Here is a 27,767-nt window from a genome sequence, read left to right as displayed (position 1 = left end):
TAACTGCATTTCTTCCCTATTAAGGACCCAATTAAAACTCACATATGCATTTGGTTATTATTTCTCTATAATCTCCTAATCTAGCTATACTCTTGCTTTTTTTTTTTTTTTTTAAATGATATTGATTTTTTTGAAGAGTCCAGGACACTTGTATTATAGAAGGTGCCACATTATGGATTTATCTGGTTGTTTCCACATGATGTTTAACTTTGCAGCACCAGCTTCTTAAAGTAAAAAAATAGAAGGTACTCCAGTAAACTCAGTGTTATTGGCTTGGTATGTTTTTACAAAATAGATGAACTTTTTGGTCATTCATTATGATGAAAAGGAGGGAAAAAATACTATAAATATTGCAAATATGATCTTTTTTTAAAAAAACTGAAGTATCAAGTATAATGAGTGCTTATTATATTAGTTGTATTTCCACAAAGACAGTAGTATGTGGGTCATTGCAGTTATAGGGTCTCTTTGTGATCTTTTAAAAAACATTAAATATTTTTAAGTTACTTTTTTCTTATATTAGTGCAATATGTTGATTATTGGGTAGAATAACAACATGGAATTTCTTCCTTTGATTCAAATTAAGTAGAATTTGTTGCATGAAGTACGATTTTTTTCTCATGTTAAAAACAAAACTATATTTCAGTACATGACATTCTAATATGTTGTACATCTATTCTTTGGTTCTATGCAAAGATATTTATGCTCATGTTTTATATTCTAGAAATAAAAATCATCTCCTTGTATACATGATCAATTAGGTCATTTAAATCACTTACCTATAAACTGAGTCTATAAAAACTGTTGAGATCAAACAAAATAGTTCAAGTCAATTGGGCATTTGGTAACAAGTGGAAATATATTCCAGATATTTATCACAGAACGATAAGTGAACAATTTTTTAACAACCACACACACTGGCTCCAGGTGGCCTGAGCCAAGCTCCTGTAGGGAGTGGTGGCTGTGGCATCCAACCAGGTTGGGCTTTGGGTTTGTCTCCTCACAGCCTAGGTTTTGCGCAAGTCCCTTTTGGCCTTTGAGACTTTGTCTCCTCATTTGTAAAAATAGCTTGATACGGTGGCTTTAGTGTGTTTGTCACCAAGAACTATAATAAGAAAATATTTTATTTCATAACCTGTACACACAGTTATACCATGTATGTTTATAGATACATACCTATACATGTATAAACACTTTTATATTTCAACATTTACCCATACTATGTGTGTTATACTTTATTTTAAATTGTTGACGAAATTCATTTCATGACCCATAAAGAGTTTCAAACCCTTGGTTTGAAAAAAAGATTCACTTACTTTCAGATTCTACTACCAAAATGATTCTGCCACTTTGGTCATTCAGTCAGCAAACATTTATTGAGCAGTTATCATGTGCCTATGTGAACAAAACAAATCTCCAAAACAACCTGCCTAGTGGCTGCAGAGAGGGGCTTCAAGCAGAAGCTTTGATGCTACAGGGACTCCTCAAAGGCAGCTGGACTTTGGAGGCTCCTGTTCATGCTCTAGGGTGAGCCTTTCAAAGAGATATTTGCTCAGCACAGCCTGCGGACCAGCCAGCCTACGGAGGTTGGTCATGTGGTCGCCATCTTCTTGATGAGTTTCACCTGCTCCTCCAGGAAGCGGCTTTTCAGGAAGTCACAGAGGTGGGAGTCTGCGCGGGCGGAACCCAGGGCACGCAGATCCAATAGTGCCAGGTTCAGGTTCTTCTCCCTAAGAATACTGGCTTCCACAGCGTCCTGGGTTTTACCCCACTCATCTTGAGAAGGCTTCCTTGCATCCTGGAAGAGGGTGCAGCCGCAACTCTGGTTCTGCATTTTCAAGAGACGCTGGGCACCCTCACACTTCTCCTCGGCCAATTGGCGAAAAAAGTGGCCCACACCGTCCAGAGTCACATTGTTGCTATCAAAATAGAAGCCCAGAGAGAGCCGTGTGGCTGACAGGGTCGTGGCTTACAGGGTCTTGGTGCTCCGGCGAAGTGTCGGGCCTGTGCCTCTGAGGTGGCACAGCTGAGTTCAGGACATTGGTCCACCACAGACCTCCCGGCTCCACATAATATCGAACAGCAAAAGCTCTCCCAGAGATCTCCATCTCAATGCTAAGACCCAGCTCCACTCACCAACCAGCAAGCTACAGTGCTGGACACCCTATGCGAAACAACTAGCAAGACAGGAACATAACCCCACCCATAGCAGAGAGGCTGCCTAAAATCATAATAAGGTCTCAGGCACCCCAAAACACACCACTGGACATGGTCCTGCCCACCAGAAAGACAAGATCCAGCCTCATCCACCAGGACAGAGGCACCAGTCCCCTCCACCAGGAAGCCTACACAACCCGCTGATCCAACCTTAGCCACTGGGGGCAGACACCAAAAACAATGGGAACTACAAACCTGCAGCCTGTGAAAAGGAGACCCCAAACACAGTAAGTTAAGCAAAATGAGAAGACAAAGAAACACACAGCAGATGAAGGAACAAGGTAAAAACACACCAGGCCAAACAAATGAAGAGGAAATAGGCAGTCTACCTGAAAAAGAATACAGAGTAATGGTAGTAAAGATGATCCAAAATCTTGGAAATACAATGGAGAAAATACAAGAAACGTTTAACAAGGACCTACAAGAACTAAAGTGCAACAAACAATGATGAACAACACAGTAAATGAAATTAAAAATTCTCCAGAAGGAATCAGTAGCAGAATAACTGAGGCAGAAGAATGGATAAGTGACCAGGAAGATAAAGTAGTGGAAATAACTACTGCAGAGCAGAATAAAGAAAAAAGAATGAAAAGAATTGAGGACATTCTCAGAGACCTCTGGAACAACATTGAATGGACCAACATTTGAATTATAGGGGTCCCAGAAGAAGACAAGAAAAAGAAAGGCACTGAGAAAATATTTGAAGAGATTATACTTGAAAACTTCCCTAATATGGGAAAGGAAATAGTTAATCAAGTCCAGGAAGCACAGAGATTCCCATACAGGATAAATCCAAGGAGAAACATGCCAAGACACATATTAATCAAAGTATCAAAAAGTAAATAAAAAGAAAAAATATTAAAAGCAGCAAGGGATCCCCATAAGGTTAACAGCTGAGCTTTCAGCAGAAACTCTGCAAGCCAGAAGGGAGTGGCAGGACATATTTAAAGTGATGAAAGGGAAAAACCTACAACCAAGATTACTCTACCCAGCAAGGATCTCATTCAGATTCAACAGAGAAATTAAAACCTTTACAGACAAGCAAAAGCTAAGAGAATTCAGCACCACCAAAGCAGCTTTACAACAAATGCTAAAGGAACTTCTCTAGGCAGGAAACACAAGAGAAGGAAAAGACCTACAATAACAAACCCAAAACAATTAAGAAAATGGTGATAGGAACATACATATCGATAATTACCTTAATTGTAAATGGATTACATGCTCCCACCAAAAGACACAGACTGACTGAATGGATACAAAAACAAGACCTGTATATATTCTGTCTACAAGAGACCCACTTCAGACCTAGGGACACATACAGACTGAAAGTGAGGGGATGGAAAAAGATATTTCCATGCAAATAGAAATCAAAAGAAAGCTGGAGTAGCAATTCTCATATCAGACAAAATAGACTTTAAAATAAAGACTGTTACAAGAGACAAAGAAGGACACTATATGATGATCAAGGTGTCAATCCAAGAATAAGATATAACAATTGTAAATATTTAGGCAACCAATATAGGAGCACCTCAATACATAAGGCAAGTGCTAACAGCCATAAGAGGGGAAATTGACAGTAACACAATCATAGTAGGGGACTTTAACACCCCACTTTCACCAATGGACAGATCATCCAAACTGAAAATAAATAAGGAAACACAAGCTTTAAATGATACATTAAGCAAGATGGACTTAATAGATATTTATAGGACATTCCATCCAAAAACAACAGAATACACTTTCTTCTCAAGTGCTCATGGAACATTCTCCAGGATAGATCATATCTTGGGTCACAGAAAATTGAAATCATAACAAGTATCTTTTCTGACCACAATGCTATGAGACTAGATATCAATTACAGGAAAAAAATCTGTAAAAAAAAAAACACGTGGAGAATAAACAATATACTACTTAATAACCAAGAGATCACTGAAGAAATCAAAGAGGAAATCAAAAATACCTAGAAACAAATGACAATGAAAACACGATGACCCAAAACCTATGGGATGCAGCAAAAGCAGTTCTAAGTATAGCAATACAATCCTACCTCAAGAAACAAAAACCATCTCAAATAAACAACCTAACCTTACACCTAATGCAACTAGAGAAAGAAGAACAAAAAAACCCCAAAGTTAACAGAAGGAAAGGAATCATAAAGATCAGATTAGAAATAAAGGAAAAAGAAATGAAGGAAACAGTAGCAAAGATCAGTAAAACTAAAAGCTGGTTCTTTGAGAAGATAAACAAAATTGATAAACCTTTAGCCAAACTCATCAAGAAAAAAAGGGAGAAGACTCAAATCAATAGAATTAGAAATGAAAAAGGAGAAGTAACAACTGACACTGCAGAAATACAAAGGATCATAAGAGATTACTACAAATAACTATATGCCAACAAAATGGACAACCTGGAAGAAATGGACAAATTCTTAGAAAAGCACAACCTTCCGATACTGAACCAGGAAGAAATAGAAAATATAAACAGACCAATCAGAAGTACTGAAATTGAAACTGTGATTAAAAATCTTCCAACAAACAAAAGCCCAGGACCAGATGGCTTCACAGATGAATTCTATCAAACATTTAGAGAAGAGCTAACACCTATCCTTCCCAAATTCTTCCAAAATATAGCAGAGGAAGGAACACTCCCCACCTCATTCTGTGAGGCCACCCTCACCCTGATACCAAAACCAGACAAAGATGTCACAAAGAAAAAAAAACTACAGGCCAATATCACTGATGAACATAGATGCAAAAATCCTAAACAAAATAGTAGCAAACAGAATCTAACAGCACAATAAAAGGATAATACACCATGATCAAATGGGGTTTATCCCAGGAATGTAAGGATTCTTCAATATATTCAAGTTAATCTATGTGATAAACCATATTAACAAATTTAAGGAGAAAAACCATATGATTATCTCAATAGATGCAGAAAAAGCTTTCAAAAATATTCAACACCCATTTATGATAAAAACCCTCCAGAAAGTAGGCATAGAGGGAACTTACCTCAACATAACAAAGGCCATATATGACAAACCCACAGCCAACATCGTTATTAGTGGTGAAAAACTGAAACCATTTCCACTAAGATCAGGAACAAGACAAGGGTGCCCACTCTCACCACTGTTATTCAACATAGTTTTGGAAGTTTTAGCCACAGCAATCAGAGAAGAAAAAGAAATAAAAGGAATCCAAATTGGAAAAGAAGAAGTAAAGCTGTCACTGTTTGCAGATGACATGATGCTATACATAGAGTATCCTAAAGACTCTACCAGAAAACTACTAGAGCTAATCAATGAATTTGGTAAAGTAGCAGGATACAAAGTTAATGCACAGAAATCTCTTGCATTCCTATACACTAGTGATGAAAAATCTGAAAGAGAAGTTAAGGAAACACTCCCATTTACCACTGCAACAAAAAGAATAAAATACCTAGGAATAAACCTACCTAAAGAGACAAAAGACCTGTATGCAGAAAACTATAAGACACTGATGAAAGAAATTAAAGATGATACAAACAGATGGAGAGATATACCATGTTCTTGGATTGGAAGAATCAACATTGTGAAAATGACTATACTGCCCAAAGCAATCTACAGATTCAGTGCAATCCCTATGAAACTACCACTGGCATTTTTCACAGAACTAGAACAAAAACTTTCACAATTTGTATGGAAACACAAAAGACCCCGAATAGCCAAAGCAATCTTGAGAATGAAAAACAGAGCGGGAAGAATCAGGCTCCCTGACTTCAGACTATACTATAACGCTACAGTAATCAAGACAGTATGGTACTGGCACAAAAACAGAAATATAGATCAATGGAACAGGATAGAAAGCCCAGAGATAAACCGATGCACATATGGTCAACTTATCTTTGATAAAGGAGGCAAGAATGCACAATGGAGAAAAGACAGCCTCTTCAGTACTTGGTGCTGGGAAAACTGGACAGCTACATGTAAAAGAATGAAATTAGAACACTCTCTAACACCATACAGAAAAATAAACTCAAAATGGATTAAAGACCTAAATGTAAGGCTAGACACTATAAAACTCTGAGAGGAAAACATAGGCAGAACACTCTATGACATAAATCACAGCAAGATCCTTTTTGACCCACCTCCTAGAGAAATGGAAATCAAAACAAAAATAAACAAATGGGACCTAATGAAACTTAAAAGCTTTTGCACAGCAAAGGAAACCATAAACAAGACAGAAAGACAACCCTCAGAATGGGAGAAAATATTTAGAAATGAAGCAACTGACAGAGGACTAATGTCCAAAGTTTACAAGCAGCTCATGCAGCTCAGTATCAAAAAAACAAACAACCCAATCCAAAAAATGGTCAGAAGACCTAAATAGACATTTCTCCAAAGAAGATATACGGATTGCCAACAAACACATGAAAGAATGGTCAGCATCACTAGTCATTCACGAAATGCAAATCAAAACCACAATGAGGTGTCACCTCACACCAGTCAGAATGGCCATCATCAAAAAGTCTACAAATAATAAATGCTGGAGAGGGTGTGGCGAAAAGGGAACCCTCCTGCACTGTTGGTGGGCATATAAATTGATACAGCCACTATGGAGAACAGTATGGAGGTTCCTTTAAAAACTAAAAACAGAACTACTATATGACCCAGCAATCCCACTACTGGGCATATACCCTAAGAAAATCATAATTCAAAAAGAGACATGTACCACAATAATCATTGCAACAGTATTTACAATAGCCAGGACATGGAAGCAACCTAAGCGTCCATCGACAGATGAATGGATAAAGAAGATGTGGTATATATGTACAGTGGAATATTACTCCACCATAAAAAGAAACAAAATTGAGTTACTTGTAGTGAAGTGGATGTACCTAGAGTCTGTCATACAGAAAGAAGTAAGTCAGAAAGAGAAAAACAAATACCATATGCTAACACATATATATGAAATCTAAAAAAAAAAAAAAAAAAAAAAAAGGTACTGATGAACCTAATGGCAGGGCAGGAATAAAGACATAGACATAGAGAATGGATTTGAGGACACGGGGTCGGGGCGGGGGGTGGAGGCTGGGGCAAAGTGAGAGTAACAGTGACATATATACACTACCAAATGTAAAATAGTTAGCTAGTGGGAAGCAGCAGCATAGCACAGGGAGATCAGCTTGGTGCTTTGTGACCACCTAGAGGGGTGGGCGGGAGGAGATATGGGGGTATATGTATATGTATAGCTGATTCACTCTGCAATAAAGAAGAAACTAACACACCATTATACTCCAATAAAGATGTTTAAAAGCGATTATACTCCAATAAAGATGTTTAAAAATAAATTAAAAAAATAAATCTGCTCCATTTAATAATCTTCATGGTCCATCACCCACACCTCATTTCAGGCACCAGTCCATGGACATACCTAGTCCTTATCTCCCAGAACTCCTGACCACAACCTCCTATCCTTTTTGCTCTTATTTAACCTCTAGGCAGCATCTTACATAAATTTTGTGTCCTTGTGATACTTACTCTCATTGACCATGGTGAAACCTGGTTTTCTTTCTTCTCAGAACCTTCCATGGGCTTCTCTTCCTCTCTCTGATCCATAAATGTGGGTAAAGTTCAGAATTTTGTCCTCAACCCTCTTCCTTTTTTAACACTAAACACTCTCCTTGGGCACCTCATCAGTTTGTCCGCTTCAGTGGCTTATGTCAGTTACATTCGTTTTGCTGCCAACTCCCAAATACATATCTCCTATCCCAGGTCTCTTATGGATTTTACCACTCCTGTAACCCATAGACATTTCAAACTCAACATGTCCAAAAGAGAACATGCTATCTTTCCCTGTAAACCTCCTTATCCTGCTTTGCTTTCTGTCTCAGTGGTGGCAGCATCTCCTCAGTTGTCAAGCCATTTACAGGAGTCATTCTTGTTCCCCTTCTTTCTCACTCCTCACATCCAGTCAGTTCCCAGATCTTCATGATTTTACCTTCTAACAAACTAACCACTATCTCAGCTACCGATTTATCTTGCTTACTTTATCTTGCTTACATTACCGTGACAGTCTTCTGATTGGTCTTGGCCACCAGTTTCCTTCTTGTCAAGTCCAGTCTTCAGGTGGCATTCTAACATCTACAGTAGAGATATGATCTTATCACATGCTTATTGAAATGTCTTAGTGGCATTTCATTATCCACAGGAAGAATTCCATGCTCCTTATCATGGCACACAAGGACCTTCATGCACAAAATACTCTGAACTCCCCCTACCCTCCTTTCACCTAGCTGACTTTTATATATCCTTTAGCTCTCAGCTGAGATCTCTCTTTTTTCTGGGAAGCTTTCTCTGACCCCCAGTGTAATGGCTACTACTCTATTATAATTGCTTGTTCACTTGTCTTTTTCTTCTTAAAGAGTGTCAGCTCTTAAGCCCCTGCTCCTGACACAATCCTGCTTCCTTGTGATACCTATTTGAATGACTTAAGGAAGAATGAAAATGAAAGCAAGCCAGTTGCTAAGGAAGACAGTGCACCATTGTGGTTAAGAATGCAGGGTTTGTATCCAGTGAATCTAGATTCCAGTCTGGGCTCTACCACTGACCAGCTGAGCAAATTATTTTGCCTGCGCTTCAAAGTCATCTGTAAAAATGAGAATGTTAATAGTTCCTACATTGTACGGTAAGGAATAAAATTAGAGAACACATGCAAAGTATCCAGCACAGTGCCTGTACTATAATACAATAAGGTTAGCTGTTATTTCATTCCATTCTAATATATGAACAGGTAGAACTAAAATGCTGTCTGACTGTCACTGCATTCTTTTTGACAATAAAAGCACGTATACGTACTTAGAGAACTACATGACCCACTGACAGAGATTGCTTACTTAGTATCAAGAGACACAAGGCATACTATTATATGTGGCCTTCAACCCCTGAAAATATTAGAAAAATTAACTGACTTGCCAATTGGATAAAAATACAACTGTCGTGAGGTAAAACAAAATCTGTACTTGTTATAAGAAACTGTGAGCCTAACTACAGTGTATTAAAAATGTACTTTATAAGTGTATGCTGCATGAAATAGAGGGGGACTTTATTATAGCTGATAACAGATGGAAAGAACGTGAGGTTTCTGAACTTTTTCTGTTGGAAACTGATGTCTACTGAGGTATGTCTCAAAGTGTTTTTTCTTAAAGAAGGAAAATAAAATGTATCGCCTGTTAAAATTCACTTAATAGTATTGCCCCATTTACCCTTTATCTCATTTTCACTGAGTCTATTATCTATTAATAGATGATACCAATTAGTTTACTAGTACCTTGGTAAAATTTCTTATGCTCTCTGCAATCTGTCAGAGTAGCCCTAGCCCTCAAAATTTGATCTGTGAAGCAAGGGAAACACTTAGCTGATTAAAAGTACAGGGAGAGAAGCTCTCTCCTTCTTGATGTGGAAAGTTCTTCCCATTGTGGGTTTTATCTAGTCTGATCCATTCATGTGGTTTGATTTTTTTAAATTTTTTGTTATTGAAGTAGAGTTGATTTATAGTGCTGTGCCAATCTCTGCTGTACAGCAAAGGGACTCAGTTATACACGTATAGACATTCTTTTTTTTTTTATATTCTCATGCATGTGGTTTGGAGAATGGAGCTTCTCTCTCTGATTAATGTTCACTTAAACATTGTCTGGTAAATAAGCTTTCCATGAGTATAGAAAGAGCACCAATGAAATCATATTAGCTCTTTAATGTCACTAGGGCTCCATTTGATATACCGGAGAAGGAATAAGTGACACTTTGGTATTATGGTTATTATTCTGAACAGAATGACTGCCAGCAGGTTAAATTCTTTACCTGTCAGAAAGAGTCCTATTTATTTGGGGGCATTATTGCCTTGGTGACCTTGTTTGGTGTCTAATTTATTTTCAGGCACAGGAACAGAAAAGGCAACCTGAATCAAGATAATATTTTCTTCTTCGAAATAGATTGACTTGGTTATATTCATGCTTTTATAAATTACCATCATTATAGAAAGTAACTGCTAACTAAAATGAGCCGAACAAACTTATAGGACAGCTAAAAAAAAAAAAAAAAAAGCGGTACAAATTTGTAAGCTTGAGTTATTAATGATTTCCTTCTTGAAGAGGAGGAGTTAAAATGATTGAAGAAGTGTAGTGACCTATGTTTTGCTTTCATGAGTATTTCCAAAATTGAGCTGTACAGTTTGCACTCTGTTTTTTCAGGAAGTATTTAGATACTTCTTATATTATTGATTCAGGCCTTTTTTTCTTTACCTTCCTCATGCTTCCTACCATTTCTTTGTTCCTCAGCACCTCTAAATAGACACTGGGAATGAAGAGAGAAGAAATTAAATTTTTTCATGTTTTCTCTATTTTTAGTAGTTGAAGGGTGTGTGTGGCAATGCTGTTAAAAGCACTGTAGCTGAAAGTCTGAATTTCAGGCTAGCCAGCTGTGTGTGCTTTGTTAACTATGGGACCTGATGTCTCTTACCCAGGGACTTACTGTTGTTAAAGAGATGAGACATCAATGAAGCATTAAAGAGTGATGAAACTTTTGCTTAAAAGTGCTTGTAAACTGAAAAAACAAATTATTGATAAGACTGCAACCATATATAAAGCCTCCCAACTCAGTGATGTGTCATTTTTTTGCTCAGAGATCTTCAGTGTCTTCTATTTATCCTCTTCTCTTTATCCTCTAAGTTAGTTGCTAGTTTCTTAGCCTGCATACAGGGTCACCCTAGCCTCCTTTCCAACTTTATCTTCTGACTTCCTCTGCTGGTAACCTACGCTTCAGCTGAACTAAAAGTCAGCTTTTCCTGACTAGTTTTTCTGGTTTTCCTCATTGCAATGCCTTTGCTTATGCTGTTTCCTCTACCTAAGAGTTTCCCAGTCATGGCATTATTATTTTGAGCTGGATAATTCTTTGTTGTGGGGAGTTGTTGTGTGCTTTGTAGGATGTTTAGCAGTAGCCCCAGCCTCTACCCTCTAAATACCAGTAGTAACCAGAAATGTCTCACACATCACCAAATGTCCCCTGGGAGGCAAATCACTCTTACAAATTATTTCTGCCCTGTGTTTCTGCAATCTCCTACTCCTTTGAGGCTTTTGCCGCCTAGCTGCAGCAACCATCTTCCATTTTTCCTTGCTGACATGTACCAGTCTCCTAGTTTACTGGAGATATAATGCCTCCCAGGCAGTTGTCTAACTCCTGCCATCAGTTTAGATGATTGCATTGACCACAGAGGTGACCTAGCCCAGCACCATGACCTCCCCACCTCAGCCACCTCAGTGCATTCCCTGTACCATGTAGGTACCAGAAAGTAAACTGTCCCCCAAATCACTAAGCAGATATCCCACTCTCCTACCACACCTCCTATCCTTCTAGGCCGCCTGTTCAAGGGCCTCCCCTGCAACACTTCTTGGACCTCACTGAGACCTCCAGGCCACTGACTGACCCTGCTATTTTATATGCACCCATCCACCCTCCAGCATGGGCTTCCCTCCCTATCCATGGTACATCATTACAAATAGTCTCTTCGAAATAACACTTAACTTCTCTCATGCTGTCACATTCAGACAATAATCCTAGGTAAACCCAGTCACCTACAGTCTTTCTCCAAGAAAAACACATTATAATCACTGAGTCAGGAGACTGTCCCTGATCTCACTCTCAACATTCTGAAGTCAAACCATCATTTTATTCTGTCTCATAGTTCCTGAACTTTTTCTTCACTTTGTCACACTTTGAAATTAAAGTCCTCTTTCTCATCCTGATACATGCCAAACAAACACACCTTTTTTTTCCTTAAAAGCAGCACACAGTATATCTGTAAAATACCTCTGTTAGATCTAACTTTAAATTTTTCTGTCCTCTTAGGCCAGAGTTAATTTTTTATGATCATTAAAAATATAATGCTGATGAAAGAAATAAATGGGTTCTCTCACAAAAACATTTAGAGTATGAACTACTAAACATAAAATAGTTCTTAAAGCCCACTGTGCTATTCAGTAAATCCTTTCCCATTACTTACAGAAACATTTCTAGTATTAATCCTGGAACAAATGTTAATTATATACTGAAGTATGTAAAATGTTTAATATCTCAAAGTATGAGTCCTAATCCATTTTCATAAGCGAGAGCTCAGTTTACCTTGGAGTCAATTTAAGAGACTTAAATTAAAAGCTATATATTTTAAGTGACACTGACCTGTTAATGTGTTATGGTTACCTCTAGCTTTATTAATCCCCAAAACATAAAGCAGCCAGATTTTTGATGAAGTTTGTTATAATTCCATGGTCTTATATTTAATGACTAACTTTACATTTACAGTAAACATAAAGTCACTTTTTCTTAATAAGAATTTTTATTTATTCATTTTTTATTTCTATATATAACAAAATATACAACATAACCATTTTTAAGTGTACAGTTCAGTTGTATTAAATGCATTCATAATGTTGTCCTACTATCACCACCGTCTTTCTCCTTAACTCTTATCCTCTTATAAAACTGAAACTCTACCATCTTAAACAATAACTTCCCCGTCTCCTCTTCCCCCAAGCCCTTGGCAACCGCCATTCTACTGTACACCTCTATGATTTTGACTACTCTACATACCTCACGTAACTGGAATCATAAAGTATTTACCTTTATTGTGATTGACTTATTTCACTTATTATAATATCCTCAAGGTTTATCCCTGTTGCAGCATATGTCAGATTCACTTTTTAAGGCTGAATAATATTCCATTGTATGTATATACTGCATTTTGCTTACCCACTCATACCTCGATGGACATTTGGTTGCTCCACATTGTAGCTATTGTGAATAATGCTGCTATGAAAATGGGTGTACAAACATCTCTTAGGGATCCTACTTTTGATTGTTATGGATATACACCCAGAAGTGGAATTACTGGGTTATATGATAATTCTATTTTTAATTTTTTGAGGAGCCACCATCACAGTAGCTTTACCATGTTTTATTCCCACTAGCAATGCACAAGTGTTCCAATTTCTCCACATACTTACCAATATTTGTTATTTTCTTTTTTTTTATAGTAGCTATCCTAATGAGTATAATGTGGTATCTCATAGTTTTGATTTGCATTTCCCTATTATTTAGTGATGTTGAACATCTTTTATTCCTATTTGCATGGAATATCTTTTTCCATTCTTTTACTTTCAGTCTTGTTGTAGCTTTGGATTTAAAGTGAGTCTCTTGTGGACAGCATATAGTTGGGTCATGTGTTTTTATCTCTTCAGCCAATTTTTGCCTTTTCATTGTAGAATTTAATCCATTTACATGTAAATTAATTACTAATAAAGAGGGACTTTTATCATTTCGCTATTTCTTTCCTATATGAGCTGTAGCTTTTTTGTCATTTCCTGAATTACTGTCATCTGTTTAGTTGATTTTTTTTGTAGTGAAATGTTTAAATTCCTTTCTCATTTCCTTTTGTGTATATTCTATATCTATTTTCTTTGTGGTTACCATAGGGATGACACTTAATATTCTAAAGTTAAGTCACTCTAATTTGAATTTATACCAGCTTAACTTCAAAACATAGACTTCATAAACTCTTCTCCTTTACTACTCTATCCCCACTCCTTTAAGTTGTTGTCACAAGATTCATTATGTGACAAAAACATAAATTAATAAGTCTTTTAAATGCATTAGTCTCTTAAATTATGTTGTAAACAAAATGTGTTGTTACAAACCAAAGTTATGATAATACTGGTTTTTAGAGTAGTGATTTTTTTAAACAATTTATGTATTATTATGTGGAAAACAAAAAGTGGAGATATAAACCATTGTTACAGTAAGACTAGCTTTTATAATTGCCTGTGTATTTACCTTTATTGAGATCTTTATTTCAACATATAGCTTCAAGTTACTGTCTAGTGCCCCTTCATTTCACCCTGAAGGATTCCGTTGAGCAATTCTCTCAGAGCAGATCTAGTGGTCACAGACTCCCTCAGCTTTTGTTTATCTGGGAATGTTTTGTTTATCTGGGAATGTCTTAATTCCTCCTGTACTGTTTGCTGGATATAAGATTCTTGGTTGATTTTTTTTTCTTTTAGCATTTTGAATATATTGACCCACTGCATTCTGGCCTCCAATGTTTCTGATGAAAATCTATTTATAATATTACTGAGGCTTCTTTATATGTGATGAATTGCTTTCAAGATTCTCTCCTTGTCTTTTGAAAGTTTTGATTATAATGTCTTGTTATAGGTCTTTTTAAATGCATCTTTTTTCAAGTTTATTGAGCTTCTTGGATGTTTATATTCACGTCTTTCATCAAATTTGGGAAGTTTTTGCCATTTGTTTTTCAGATATTCTCTCTGCTCCTTGTGAAACTCCCACAGTGTCCCATAGGTCCCTTAGGCTCTGTTCACTTTTCTTCAGTCTTTTTTCTCTTTCTTCAGATTCAATAATGTTCATTGCCCTATCTTCAAGTTCACTGCTTTTTCTTCTTCTGCCTGCTCAGATCTGCCTTTGAATCCCTTTAGTGAATTTTTCATTTCAGTAATTGTACTTTTTAGCTCTGAAATTTCTATGTGGTTTCTTTTTAGGTTGTCTCTTCGTTGGTATTTCATGTACTGTTTGAAATAAACCATTTCATTCATACACTGTTTTTGTGACTTTCTGCACATCTTCCTTTAACTCTTTGAGCCTCCTTAAGAGCATTGTTTTAAAGTCTTTGTGTAATAGATCTGTCATCAGGTCTTTTTCAATGATAGTTTGTGTTGATTTTTTTTTCCTTTGAATGGACTGTTCTTTCCTTTTTCTTTGTATGCATTGTGATTTCTTATTGAACATTGGACATTTGAATCTTATATAATGTGGTAACTCTTGAAATCATATCCTCCCCTTCCCCAGGTCTTACTGGGTTTTGTTATTGTTTTTGATTGTTGTAGGCTCTCTCAGTGCCAAGGATCAGCCTGATGGGTAAACTTAAGGTCTTCTCAGGTCTTTTCTGCGCCTTCATCTTTCCCTGGACATGCACAGTTACTTTCTAATTTTTCCCATATATGCATTTGCTTTTTAATGTCAAGTATTTAATGTCTGGCTTCTGAACAGGGAAAAAGAGAAAAATGAAGGAGGGTGGGTGGGTGAGTGGGGAAGGGCCCTAGCCCTTTAAATCCCCCTGGTATTCACTTAAGCTGGAAGGGAGGTGGGTTGCAACAGTGTAACAACAATGGCTGCATCCTTTTTCTCTGCACCTCTGTAATCAGAAGCAGCAATCAGTGATCAGAGAACAGATCTCTGATATTTGGAGGTCAGGGTCCTTTTCGCCCACCATAACTGCTCCAGGAACATGTGCACAGCTGCCTTCCATGGAGCTGGAGGTGCAGTATGAGTGGCTGATACTGTGCTAGGAGCTGAAATAGACCAAAATTAACTGCAGTTTACCATGCAGGCCTTCCCCTAGAAGTTGCAAGCCTTCAATAGACTATAGAATTCCAAAATGAATACATCAGATAGATTCTGGAAGTGCAATTTTTTTCCTGATGAGGAGACAGAGTCTTGGTGCTTCCTATTCCTACATCTTCCCAGAATTTTTTCTCTAATGTCACTCCTAACTCTGAAAAAAAAACCTCAAGATCAATCCCATAAGCACTATAGAAAAGCCAAGTTTGCCTGTTATCTCTTTGCCACTTGTTCTTATAGAATCTCTCCAATCTACCAAGGATCCTATCTTGAACTCCCAGAATACTTCATCACCAGTACAGCCCTTTGGATAGTGTATTGTGCATGCTGTATATCCTTAAGCTACTGGTTATCTAATTATGCTAGAGGAATAGAGGCTCAGGCACCCTCAAGAATGATGAGGTCAGAAAAAGAGCAGATACATTAGGTGGACATGTCCTTGGCTGTTGTTACGGATTGGGGAAACTCTGGGGACCAGGTGACCTTCCTTATTTCTTCCGGAGCATTTAAGCTCCAATCGTCCTAAAATGGCAATGCTACCACTTTTCTAGCTCTTCTTCTCTTTATTATATTGTTTTGTTTCTTTTCCCTCTACTGTTTCATTGATGTTGCTCCTCAGAGGCCACAGCTTTTGACATGTGCACAGTCACCTTGGGATGACAGTAGTAGCAGGGCTCTCTGTCTCTTTCCCTGATCATACTCACCTGTTAGGCTTCACTGATTGCCAGCTGATTGCTCTATTATTTTTAACAACACCCTGGGGCATAAATTGCTTCGTAGTCTGATATAGTTAAATTTGGACTCCTTTGCAGGTTAGTTTTTCAGGTCAGTGTTTTAGATTGTTCAGACCCCCAGGAAGGTTCTTCATATTTATTCTTCCCCTAGTTCTCTCTGGTAAACTATCTGGTCTGTGGTTTCGATTTTTTTTTTTTTAATTGGAGTATACTTGCTTTACAATGTTGTGTTAGTTTCTACTGTACAGCAAAGTGAATCAGCTATACGTATACATATATCCCCTCTTTTTTGGATTTCCTTCCCATTTAGGTCACCACAGAGCATTGAGTAGAGTTCCCTGTGCTACACACCAGGCTTTCATTAGTTATCTATTTTACACAGAGTATCAGTATTGTATATATGTCAATCCCCATCTCCCAATTCATCCCACCCCCTTCTTCCCCCCTTGGTATTCATAGGTTTGTTCTCTATGTCTGTGTCTCTATTTCTGCTTTGTAAATAACATCATCTATACCATTTTTTTAGATTCCATGTATATGCATTAATATACAATATTTGTTTCTCTCTTTCTGACTTACTTCACTCTATATGACAGACTGGGTCCATCCACGTCTCTACAAATGACCCAATTTCATTCCTTTTCATGGCTGAGTAATATTCCATTGTATATATGTACCACATCTTCTCTATCCATTCCTCTGTTGATGGACATTTAGGTTGCTTCCATGTCCTGGCTGTTGTAAATAGTGCTGCAATGAACATTGGGGTATATTACTGTTCTCCATAGTGGCTGTATCAATTTACATTCCCACCAACAGTGCAAGAGGGTTTCCTTTTCTCCACACCCTCCCCAGCATTTATTGTTTGTAGCTTTTTTGATGATGGCCATTCTGACCAGTGTGAGATGATACCTCATTGTAGCTTTATTTGCATTTCTCTAATAATTAGTGATGTAGGTTATTTGTTTCATGAAGCTGGCAGCCTCCTCTTAATTGCTTTCCTGCCATTGGTTTTGAGTGTGCCCTTAGGCTTGAACTTCCCCTCTTTCTGTTGTCATTTCCTTAGACAAGAACCTTGGTGTTCTCTGTGTTACAGCCTGCCTCTCCTCCTGGCCAGAATCTCTGAGCCATGGCTCCAGAGATGGAAGTATAGCCAATGATGTACTTCCCTCCCAGTGACACCCATGCTTTAGGAGCAGAGCGCAGGGTGAGGGTGGTAGTTTCTGATCTTCTTGGTTTGTCTCTCCAGCATGGAACCAACAGCCTACAAATGAGCTGGGATGCAGGTTATCAGAGCCCTGCTATTTGAATGTGCTGTGCCTGAGGTAGATCCTCCACCCCAACAGTGGGGGCTGAGTTGAAGAAGGGATTCTCTGACATCTTGGCTACACTTGCTTGGAATTTAGCCTCTGCAGCATGTTGCTGGGAGAGATAAGAAATGCTGGTACCTGCCCCCACCCCAGGAACATACCATAACCCTCGATTACTCTAGAGGAATAGATCAGTATAGAGGAATAGTTTGATTGGTACCTGGGGAGAAAGGGTGCCCTATGGTTTTGTCTGCACCTGCCTGAAGCAGAGCTTCTATCACACTGAGCTAGGAAGGAAAGGGAGAGGCGAGTCGTGGATCAAATGCCACAGACTCACTATTCTTACCGAGTTTTAGTATATTTTCTTAAATGAATGTTTCTTCATCTAAAACAATTTCCAGAGACTTTGAAAGGTTGGGTTTTTTAAATGATTTTCCCCAGTTATGCTTGTTTTGCTAGGGAGCAGGTTTGCAGCACCAGCTCCTCACAGTGCCATTCCACAGATGGAATTTCGCATTTGGTGGGCTTCTGCCAACCTAAAAGTAGTCCATCGTAATGCCAAATGGTGGGTTTTAAGCCTATGGCATTGAATTTTGTTGCTCATTCTTTTGGGGAGGGGGTGCTGTTTCAGGATGAAGGTTTATAGTGGATATGGGATTATTATAACATGGGATTATTCTGCTCTGTTAGAGATTACTGTGTAAATTAAATATGATAAATTTACAAAGCATCAATAGAACTTCCCTATCTGGCTTAACAAGCCATTCCTTCTTATTTTTGGTACAGTGTTTTAATTAGGTTTTTAGTTTTAAATGATGAAGTTCCAATTCTTACATAAAGCCCTTTGACATTAAAAAAGAAAGGTTAAATCTCTTCTTATTGAAGCGAGCACTCTTAACGTGACCTATAAATAGCATTCTACACTACATTACAAAAGGCAGAGAAGACAGTTTTTAAATTAGAGTTTTATTAGTAACTATAAGGCTTACTATTTGCATTACAATTGTCTGTTTTCCGTATTGTTAAAGATATACTTTTGGAGTTAACATCAAATTTCTTAAATTATTTTATGTAGCTATTTGAAAGGAAGTTTTAATGCATTTAATATACACTTCATGCTTAATCAATACTGTACTTACTGTACTTATTTCTGCTTTAAGAGAAATATATTTGTAATTTCACATATGAAGTTTAGGGACTACTTTAATTCCATAATCTTGAGGAAATTATTTAATTCTCAGAATTATTAACTTCAGACTTCATATGGCTGGAATGGGTGGATATATGAGCAATTTTTGTAATTGTCAGTTGTACTTAGTGAGTATATTACATTAATAAGCTTTACCTAACATTTGTTCTTGAATGAGTTAGAGGCCATGAGTATGTCTCATTATTTTAACAAGTTGCTTTAACTTGAAGTTTCTTAATGATCTGATTGTTTGGTTTTAACTTATTCCTATAAAAAGAGCCTTATATACTGTAAAATGATATGTGTTGGTAGCATTAGCATTTCACTGATGTATCATTGCTTCTAAAACTCATTACCTGTTAAGTTTCTGACCAGCAGAACTGTTACCTTCTAAGTGAAGCCCTCCCCAAATTCCCCCCAACAGTACCTCTGTCAACTCAGTCCCCATCGTATATGTTCATAATTCTAGCTGAGCCACTGCCATGTGCTGTTTCCAGATCTGTCTCCTCCAAGGAGACAGATGTTCTCAAAGGCAAGGAGCATGCCTCATTTGTGTTTATCCAATACCTGAGTGCCGAGCACATAGGACATGCTTAAAAGGTGTTGAATGAGTAGGTAGATAGATATGAAAGGAATCTTAAAGATCATTTAGTCTTATCACACCATTTCAGAGGCAGAGAAATGAAGCCCAGGGAGGTTAATGCTTTGCTTTACTTTTTCCAATTTATTGGAATTTATTACACATCAAGCATTTTATTACTACACTGCTCTAGATTCAGCAAAAATATTCCCTTCTAGTATGTTCCAAAAATGATGCACGGAAATCATATAGATAGATTATCTCATTAAGTCCACTATTATTATAGTCTGCAGAAAGTTCCTCTCTGGTGTTTAGAAAAACAAGCTAAGGGCTTCCCTGGTGGCGCAGTGGTTGAGAATCTGCCTGCTAATGCAGGGCACACGGGTTCGAGCCCTGGTCTGGGAAGATCCCACATGCTGCAGAGCAGCTGGGCCCGTGAGCCACAATTACTGAGCCTGCGCGTCTGGAGCCTGTTCTCCGCAACAAGAGAGGCCGCGATGGTGAGAGGCCCGCGCACTGCGATGAAGAGTGGCCCCCACTTGCCGCAAATAGAGAAAGCCCTCACACAGAAACGAAGACCCAACACAGCCATAAATAAATAAATAAATAAATAAAAAAGTGGGACTCCTGATATTCATCCCACTTTAAAAAAAAAAAAAAAAAAAACAAGCTAAGAATAGAAGACAGTACAGAAATCAAGAGTTTCTAGAGGATGGGACATAACTGCCTACTGTCAGAGATCTGCTTTTGAGTAACTATGAGTTTGAATCATTTTAAATAACTCATTTTGTGTGTTTAACTGTTCTTCTCTTGGATTTATAAGAGGAATAATCTGCTAAACTCTGCTGACCCATATGCATTGTGTTTCGCAGTTCAGTCTGACATAGCAGTTATCAGAGACCGACAGCTTCTACTCATAAATTTTAGAGCATTTATCACAGTGATTGAATCTTGCCACTTAAGAAATAAATTATTTTCAGGTTGAATTTGGTTTAAATGTCTAGCCACTCTTTTTGTGCACAAAGTTGAGGTTTCTTCTCTAACCCTAGCCCCTGAGTAGGAGCCCATCATGTAGGGAAAACTAAGAATTCTGTTAAAAATCAAACAACTCATTAGACAGAAATACATAAAAAATAATTTGGTGGACAGGTCCTTTAACATCAGTATAGATACTCAGAAATCCTAGATGCCATGTTTCACCTGCCTAAAGAACTGGTTTTGGATAGTAGTGCTTGTGAAGGCGGCTTCTAAACAGCTTCTAAAATTCTTTATACGTTTGTATAAATTTGTAATATACACTTAGTGTGATAAGCTTTACCTAACATTTGTTTTTGAATGAGTGGACCTGATAAGAAAGGATCAGGAATGAAAGGGACTAATGGAAGTAGGTGGCTTTATTGTACAAACCAAATGTATGAAGACTGACTTCATTGCCCTAAGAAAAATCATCAGGCCAAATGCAGTTCTAAAATTTGTATTATAAAACCTTCATTCAAGAAAATTAACTTTAATGAGAGTTAATGGAAAATCTGAAAATCTTAGTGATGATTAATGCCAAGTTCCTGTACTCCAGTTCTTTCCATCATTAAGTATTATAATCTCTAATGAATTCTTTACCTTCTGGAACATAGAGGATTCTTCTAGAAGATGAAGTGTGTTCTCATATTGGAATTTTAAATTAATGTGTGTTAACCCATAGAAACATTACAAGATTGGAAAAATTAAAACTGCGGACTCGGGGGACTTCCCTGGTGGTCCAGTGGGTAAGACTCTGCACTCCCAATGCAGGGGGCCTGGGTTTGATGCCTGGTCGGGAAACTAGATCCCGTGTGCATGCCACAGCTTACAGTTCACATGCCGCAGCTGAGTCCACATGCAACAGCTAAGAAGTCATCCGCATGCCGCGGTGAAGATCCTGTGTGCCGCAACTAAGACCTGGCACAGGCTAAACAAACAAACAAACAAAAAACAAATAAATAATTGCAAACTCCCTCAGTATTCCTTAAGACCCCGATCTCATAGGAGTAGACGAAATAAATGACTTCAGCTGAGATTCATCTAACACTACAGAATTCAAAATATTACTAAGTCTTTGAAGATCACTAATTTACCATAATTACCTTGATTACATTTCTCTTAAAAATCTAACATCCAAGTTATAGAAAATAAATTCCCTATAATAAAAATGTAGTAATTAGAATATATCCAGTTCTCACTTGTTAATAATCTTCCTCAAATGAAAATTATAACCCCCTTAAACATTCAATTTCAGGACACTTAACAGGCTCCCATCAATCTAACCTTTTATTTTTCTTACAACAAAAGTACTTCTGATAATGATTTGACTGATAATGGAAAGCAGGGAGGGAGTAGGTTTATTGTTTACCCAGCGTTAAGGGCCTTTAGTCTTATAATAATGTGTGCCTGTGTTCCCGAGTATTGTGTCTAAGTGTCTAGTCAGAGCTCTCTGCTAAGCATAGAGAATCTTCATTTGGGCCCCAATGTTTCAGGATAGGAAAGAGAAAGAAAGGGAAAGGAAGTCTAGATAGAAGTTTATGAACTTAAAATTGAAATTTTAAAATGATTCTTAGAAATTTAGACTTCTTCCTTAGAATAGTATCTTGTGAATGGGGACCCATTCAAATAGGTTCCTCATACCATCTACTAAATTAGTGCATTTGTACAGAATATTATCTGGCAGTGTTTGGTATAGGGAATATAAGAAGTAGGGTTGGTTCTCTGTGAACAAATATGTAACCAAAGTGATAATCTATCAGTTTTAATCTAGTACCTCAAATTGACTTTGCAGAGATGTTTTTAATTTTTTCCCATGCTGCTTAAAATATTTTGAATTATATTTCAATATTTTTTGAATATGATTTTCCATATTTAAAAATTATATTTCTGTAGTAACAACAATTGGCTGGAGCTAACTAGTTGCCGTCCTCTTTGGTCGGTGATGGACTCTTTTTAGTTCCTCTCAGTCCCCTACTTCCTACTGTCTCCCTCATCCAGAGATCTTTAGTCAGTTTGTATGCCCTGTGCCTTTTTACTATTTGATCATCTTGGTTGTACCAGGACCTCTTAACTTCTTTAAGTTAGAGCCTCATGCCTTACAGCGTTTGAGTTGATGACCTCTGAGCTTCAGAATGCAGTTAAACTGCTGCCGCAAAAGGAAGAGTTGTTGGCATTAGCTGGTTTATCTTAATGATTTCAGCAGTCATATGGCCTTTGGTGTACTGTTTTATGAACAAGTGGAAACAGATGAAAGATAATTTTATTCTACACTCTCATGCTGCCCTTTCACTAGTGTAACTGGGACTAAGAAAGACTGGACAGTACTACAGAACAGATGTAAACATGAACTTGGCAAATCCTCCTGGCTCAAGCATAGAAACAGTACAGAATACGGCTTTGAACCATTCTTTGTGAAAATGTCTGATGCTTCTAGAAAATACCAAAAATGTTTTATTAGCTATGTTTTTTCCAAATGAACCATGAACTCCTTTGGAAATACAGTGACTCTCAATATCCAAGGAGAATTTCTTCATGCAGGAACTATAAATGATATTACGAATACTACTTTTTAAAAATTTCCATTGGAATATTTTTCTTAAAAAGTTGAGATGTCACACTGAGGGGATACAGTGCCAGAAATCACAATTTTTAATCTCTTCCTTTATACCATAGTATATCAAAAGGATGTTAGGTGCCCATTATTAATGATTAACCTTTGTTTTGATTTTTCCTAACATGGTTTAGTTCACATAGTCCAACTTCCAATTTAAGTTTCTAAAACTCCTAAGGCTTCCTTTTGATGCCAACATTAACCAAAGAGTTCTTCATTTGAAAGGAAGGCTGTGCTGCACTTGGCAAGGATTGAAATGCAGTAGCTTAATTCTTTCAAGCTATGAATGAAGATAATTGAAGCATAAACCATTTAAAGTTTTTGTACACACTTACTTGACTATGTGTCTATATTTTGAGGAGAAGAGACTGCATGAACATAGACTATTTTCACTATTTTACTTGTTAAAAGAATCTAATGCACAAGGATTTGAGTTTGGGGTTTATATCTTGAATTTTTCACTAACTTATAATGCAATCTTTTGATAAGGATTATTTCTTCAAATGAATACCAGTGATGTCAGCTCTCATCATATTGTTTCTATTAGCAGTTTTAAATTAGTTTTCAAGACAAGAAGGGCAAACCCATATCCAGAATATGTATCTACTCCTATAAAATGAATTGCTGCCACTTCTAGAGTAGATGAGGTCCAATGTAATCACCATACCCCCAACTCCTTATTGTGCCTCATCTTGCACCCCATCTTCCCTACCCCATCCCTCAACCCCTACCTTGATCAAGTACTCTCAGAATATAGTCTCATGCTTACTCTCCTGGCTCCTGCCAGTACATGTTAGCTAGGTCCTGCACTTAATTCAGGCTGTCGTCCCTTTCTCCCTCAAATGTGCACACATTCCTGGTTAGGTTATCTCGTAACTTAACCCCACTTTTTGGCCTAGTGGCAGCAGAGAAGGTGGGACAGACTGTAGGAAGTGGGAAGAATGTTGCCTACTGGGAGTAGAAACTTCTCCATCATCTTCCAGTAAGAGAGAACTCTAGCCTTTAGGGGAAACTTCTCCATCATCTTCAAACAAGAGGGAATGTCAACCTTTAACAGTCCACTCCTGCAGGCTCTGAAAGTCCATTCAAGTGAATCTGGGGATTCATGATTTTCAGGTTATCACTTAGATGTTCCTATCCCATGGGTCAAATATCATTTTTTCCCATCTAGGGCTCTAACCTTAATATAGCAGACCTGCTTAGGTTGAGAATTTAACCTTCTTGGAAGCTCTTCTACTCTTACCATTAAGTCCTGGTCTTAGTCATCAGCTTTCCTTGCCCTCCTGCTACTGGAGGTGAGAACCTCTTGTTTTGCTCCCCAAGAGGCCCTCTGGCTTTCACACTTAGCTTTTAATTTCTCATTAATCACGCTCAACCTTTGTGTCTTTCCTTTATTTCCTCAATTGAGCTTAGCAATAGCCATCAAATTCTGCTGTCTTTATAGTTAGTGTTTATCTCATATTTCTCAAAAAGCCTCAAGTATCACACCCAGTGGTGCATTCCTTTCCACCAGAATACTGCCCAAGACAGCATCAGTAAAAGATAGTGTGGCTATCTGTGCACTGCTTATCCCCAGTGAAGGGATCTTTATTGCCAGTACCATGATAGGTGATCCAACTCCAAAATCTTAGTGTCTGCTTTCTCAGATCACTTTTGGTGTTAACTGTTGTAGATTGGGTTCCCTGCAAAGAAAATTCTGGGGTGGAGATTAGTGTACAAGAAGTTTGTTTTAGGGAGTACGAGTGGAAGGGAAAAGTTGGACTGTGATTCAGTGTCAGTAGAAGCCTCAGCTGACCTTGGGACCTCTGAATGTGGAATGGCCCTTCAGAGTTGTCCTGAGTTGTGGTGAGGGGGTCTAGTCTTTATTCCTCTGAACTGACTAGTTATTGAATGCAGGCTAGCACAGAAAAGGTCACAGCCTTTGGCAAGGTAGTACTCTTCAGCCAAAACTGTCCTCCAAAGGGCTGGTTTCTTAGGGCTGTCTGCCAGCAGCATTTCCAGCAGCTGAGGGAATAAGTCCTTCATTTCCACGAGGGATCTCAGTGGCATGTCACAGCATCCATTAGTTTTACTGAGTACATTTCCTTTCATTTTATTGTGTAAATTACTCTTTTTTAAAAATATTTATTTATTTGTTTTTGGCTGTGTCAGGTCTTAGTTACAACACATGGGATCTTTCATTGTGATGCATGGGCTCTTTGTTGTGGCATGGGCTTCTCTCTCTAGTTGTGGCGCAGGGGCTCAGTAGTTGCAGCACGTGGGCTCTCTAGTTGCAATGCACGGGCTCCAGAGCGAGCGGGCTCTGTAGTTGTGATGCGCTGGCTCCAGAGCACACAGGCTCTGTAGTTGTGGCACACGGGCTCTCTAGTTGTGGCTCACATGCTCAATAGTTGCGGCACGTGGGCCCAGTTGCCCCGTGGCATGTGGGAGGGTAAGAACTTTATCGCTTTGTTGACTAAAATTTTTTTCTAGCTGTTGTTTCATTCTCATTTCATTCAACATCCGAGGCATGATTCTTCATATTGAATTGTTAATAATTGTCTCTATTTTTATTTCTCCACATAATGAATTATTTATTTTTCTATAACCTCTTTATATAATTGAATGATGAAATGAAATTTTTTAAAAATCTGTTTTATAAGGTACTTCCAATCCCTCATGTCACTTGACTGTTTTTCAAAGTCTTAATAAATAACCAGTGAAGCTGTGAAAATAGAATCAACAAACATCATGGCAGTGGCAAAAAATGAGCCTGGAAATGTAGGTAGGTAGGCTTTCACCTGATGAGATGATGAGATTATTCCTGTATCCTGGAAGAGAAGAAATGAGATCAAATTTGCACTTTTGTTTTTTAATCATGCTGATGGCAGTGTGAAGGATACATGGGTGAAGGAGAGAAGATCGGTTGTAGGTATATCATCACATAAATCGCAGATATTGTTTGGGAGTTTTCCTAGAGGAGTATGGAAATAAACACTTCATTGGGAGTATATGTTTGACAGATTAAAGAAATTATCTTAGTAAAAGACTACATTTCTATATCCATAGGCAAAGCATCCTTAGTGTGGTGAAAATAAATGCAGAGATATTTGATACATTGACATAGACAATTGTTCCACTTAGTTTTGAGTTCAACTAATAATAAAAGTGAACAGGTTACTTAGTTTGCCGAGGATTCTATGAAAATCTTTCTTATTGTAATTATTACATAAATTAGCTTCATTAAATTAATATGAAGCCTTTACAGAAAACATTACATATCAATGATAGTTTTCTAAACACATTTAATGGGATGAAAAAAAAACTTTTCTTAAAGATAGTTGTGGTCTTTATACCACGTTCATCTTTTTAAAGCACAAGAGAGTAATGTCATTTTAATATTCCTATGAGTCAACTCATCATTTTAGAACTTCTCTATTTATTAAGTAAAATTGCCATTATGCAAACATAGTAAATGCTGCTACTAGAATAGACTTGCAGATTACCTGGCTTTTGGATTAATAGGTTGTTTGATTTGACTGTCAACCTACTGTTTTTCAAAAAATTTTATTAAAGTTCTTGCACTTTTTAATAAAACTTTTTTTAGTTGGAATATATGAAGACAATTCTATTAAAATTTGAAATACAATTTATTGTTCACTTAACACGAGTGCCAAAGATTGTGGATGCTGTAATACTGTTATTTAAAATCATGCTGAAACCTGACTATGATATATAGTTAAGTGTTGCTTTTAGGGTGAGAAAGCAAAATGTGATTGTGATTAGAATATCTTTTTTAAAAATATAGCCTACCGTAGAATTAAAATGTGTAAGATAAAAAAGTAGTACACATAATTGTTCTTCAAAATAAAAAATGCTTTTGAAGGACTAATACTAAATGCTTCCTTTAAATACATTTTCCTTAATTGTACTAATACAGGGTCATCTGCTTTCTTTTCTTTGATGGATCAAGCTCGTTAAAATGTAATTTAGGGACTTCCCTGGTGGTCCAGTGGTTAATTAAGACTCTACACTTTCACTGCAGGGGGCACAGGTTCAATCCCTGGTCAGGGAACTAAGATCCCACATGCCACATGGTGCAGCCAAAAAAAAAGAAAACAATAGCATTCATCCTTGATCTTGTAAGAGGGTCACATGACCCACCATTGATGACGCTTAGATCTGGATCATGTAAACTGTCAATAAACATCATTTGATGTACAAAAAAGTATATATATGTTATATATATATATATAAAATTTAAAATACATTTAAGTACAACTGTATTAAAACTATTTTTATGTATTGTATTTCTTCCTGTTTTTAAATGTACACATCAGTAACAGAACTTACAATTCTCTTATTTTCCTCCTAGATTTATTCCTCACGACATTGTCTGCCTCTAGTACCTTCCAGTTTGAGATATGGAAAAATTTGGTAAGAAATCTTTTCTGTGAAGCATTTTTAAATGATGGCTTTCAGTAAAAAAAAGCACACAATCTTAGAAAGTAAAATGAAAGTAATCACTTGGTCGGTTGGTTTCAACAATAAACAGAACAACTTTAAGAGCTTTTGGTTGCATTGCTGCCTTCAAACTGCTGAATATTGCTGAAGGAAATGATTCATTCAGCATCAATTCCTCTGCAGGTTTTCAGGCATGACCGCCAATTAAACCAATCAGTCTTCCCT

The 27,767-nt window shown here is 37.4% G+C and overlaps 1 protein-coding gene and 1 pseudogene across 2 annotated transcripts in view; one reads left to right on the top strand and one right to left on the bottom strand.

Moving 5' to 3' along the window:
• Nucleotides 1-27,767, top strand: part of ITFG1 (integrin alpha FG-GAP repeat containing 1) — a 267,814-nt gene that overhangs the window by 42,738 nt on the left and 197,309 nt on the right. For both annotated transcript variants that reach the window (XM_059906036.1, XM_059906037.1), the window contains exon 7: nucleotides 27,454-27,515. In XM_059906036.1, coding sequence (XP_059762019.1) covers nucleotides 27,454-27,515 — 62 coding nt within the window. The remainder of the gene's footprint in view (nucleotides 1-27,453; nucleotides 27,516-27,767) is intronic.
• On the bottom strand, nucleotides 1,485-7,748 carry LOC132353853 (ferritin light chain-like; annotated as a pseudogene).

Source organism: Balaenoptera ricei, chromosome 19, assembly GCF_028023285.1.
Source record: "Balaenoptera ricei isolate mBalRic1 chromosome 19, mBalRic1.hap2, whole genome shotgun sequence".
NCBI classification, from domain to species: Eukaryota; Metazoa; Chordata; class Mammalia; order Artiodactyla; family Balaenopteridae; genus Balaenoptera; species Balaenoptera ricei.
Note: the sequence above shows the minus strand (reverse complement) of the source record. Positions and strands in the feature narration are given on the sequence as shown.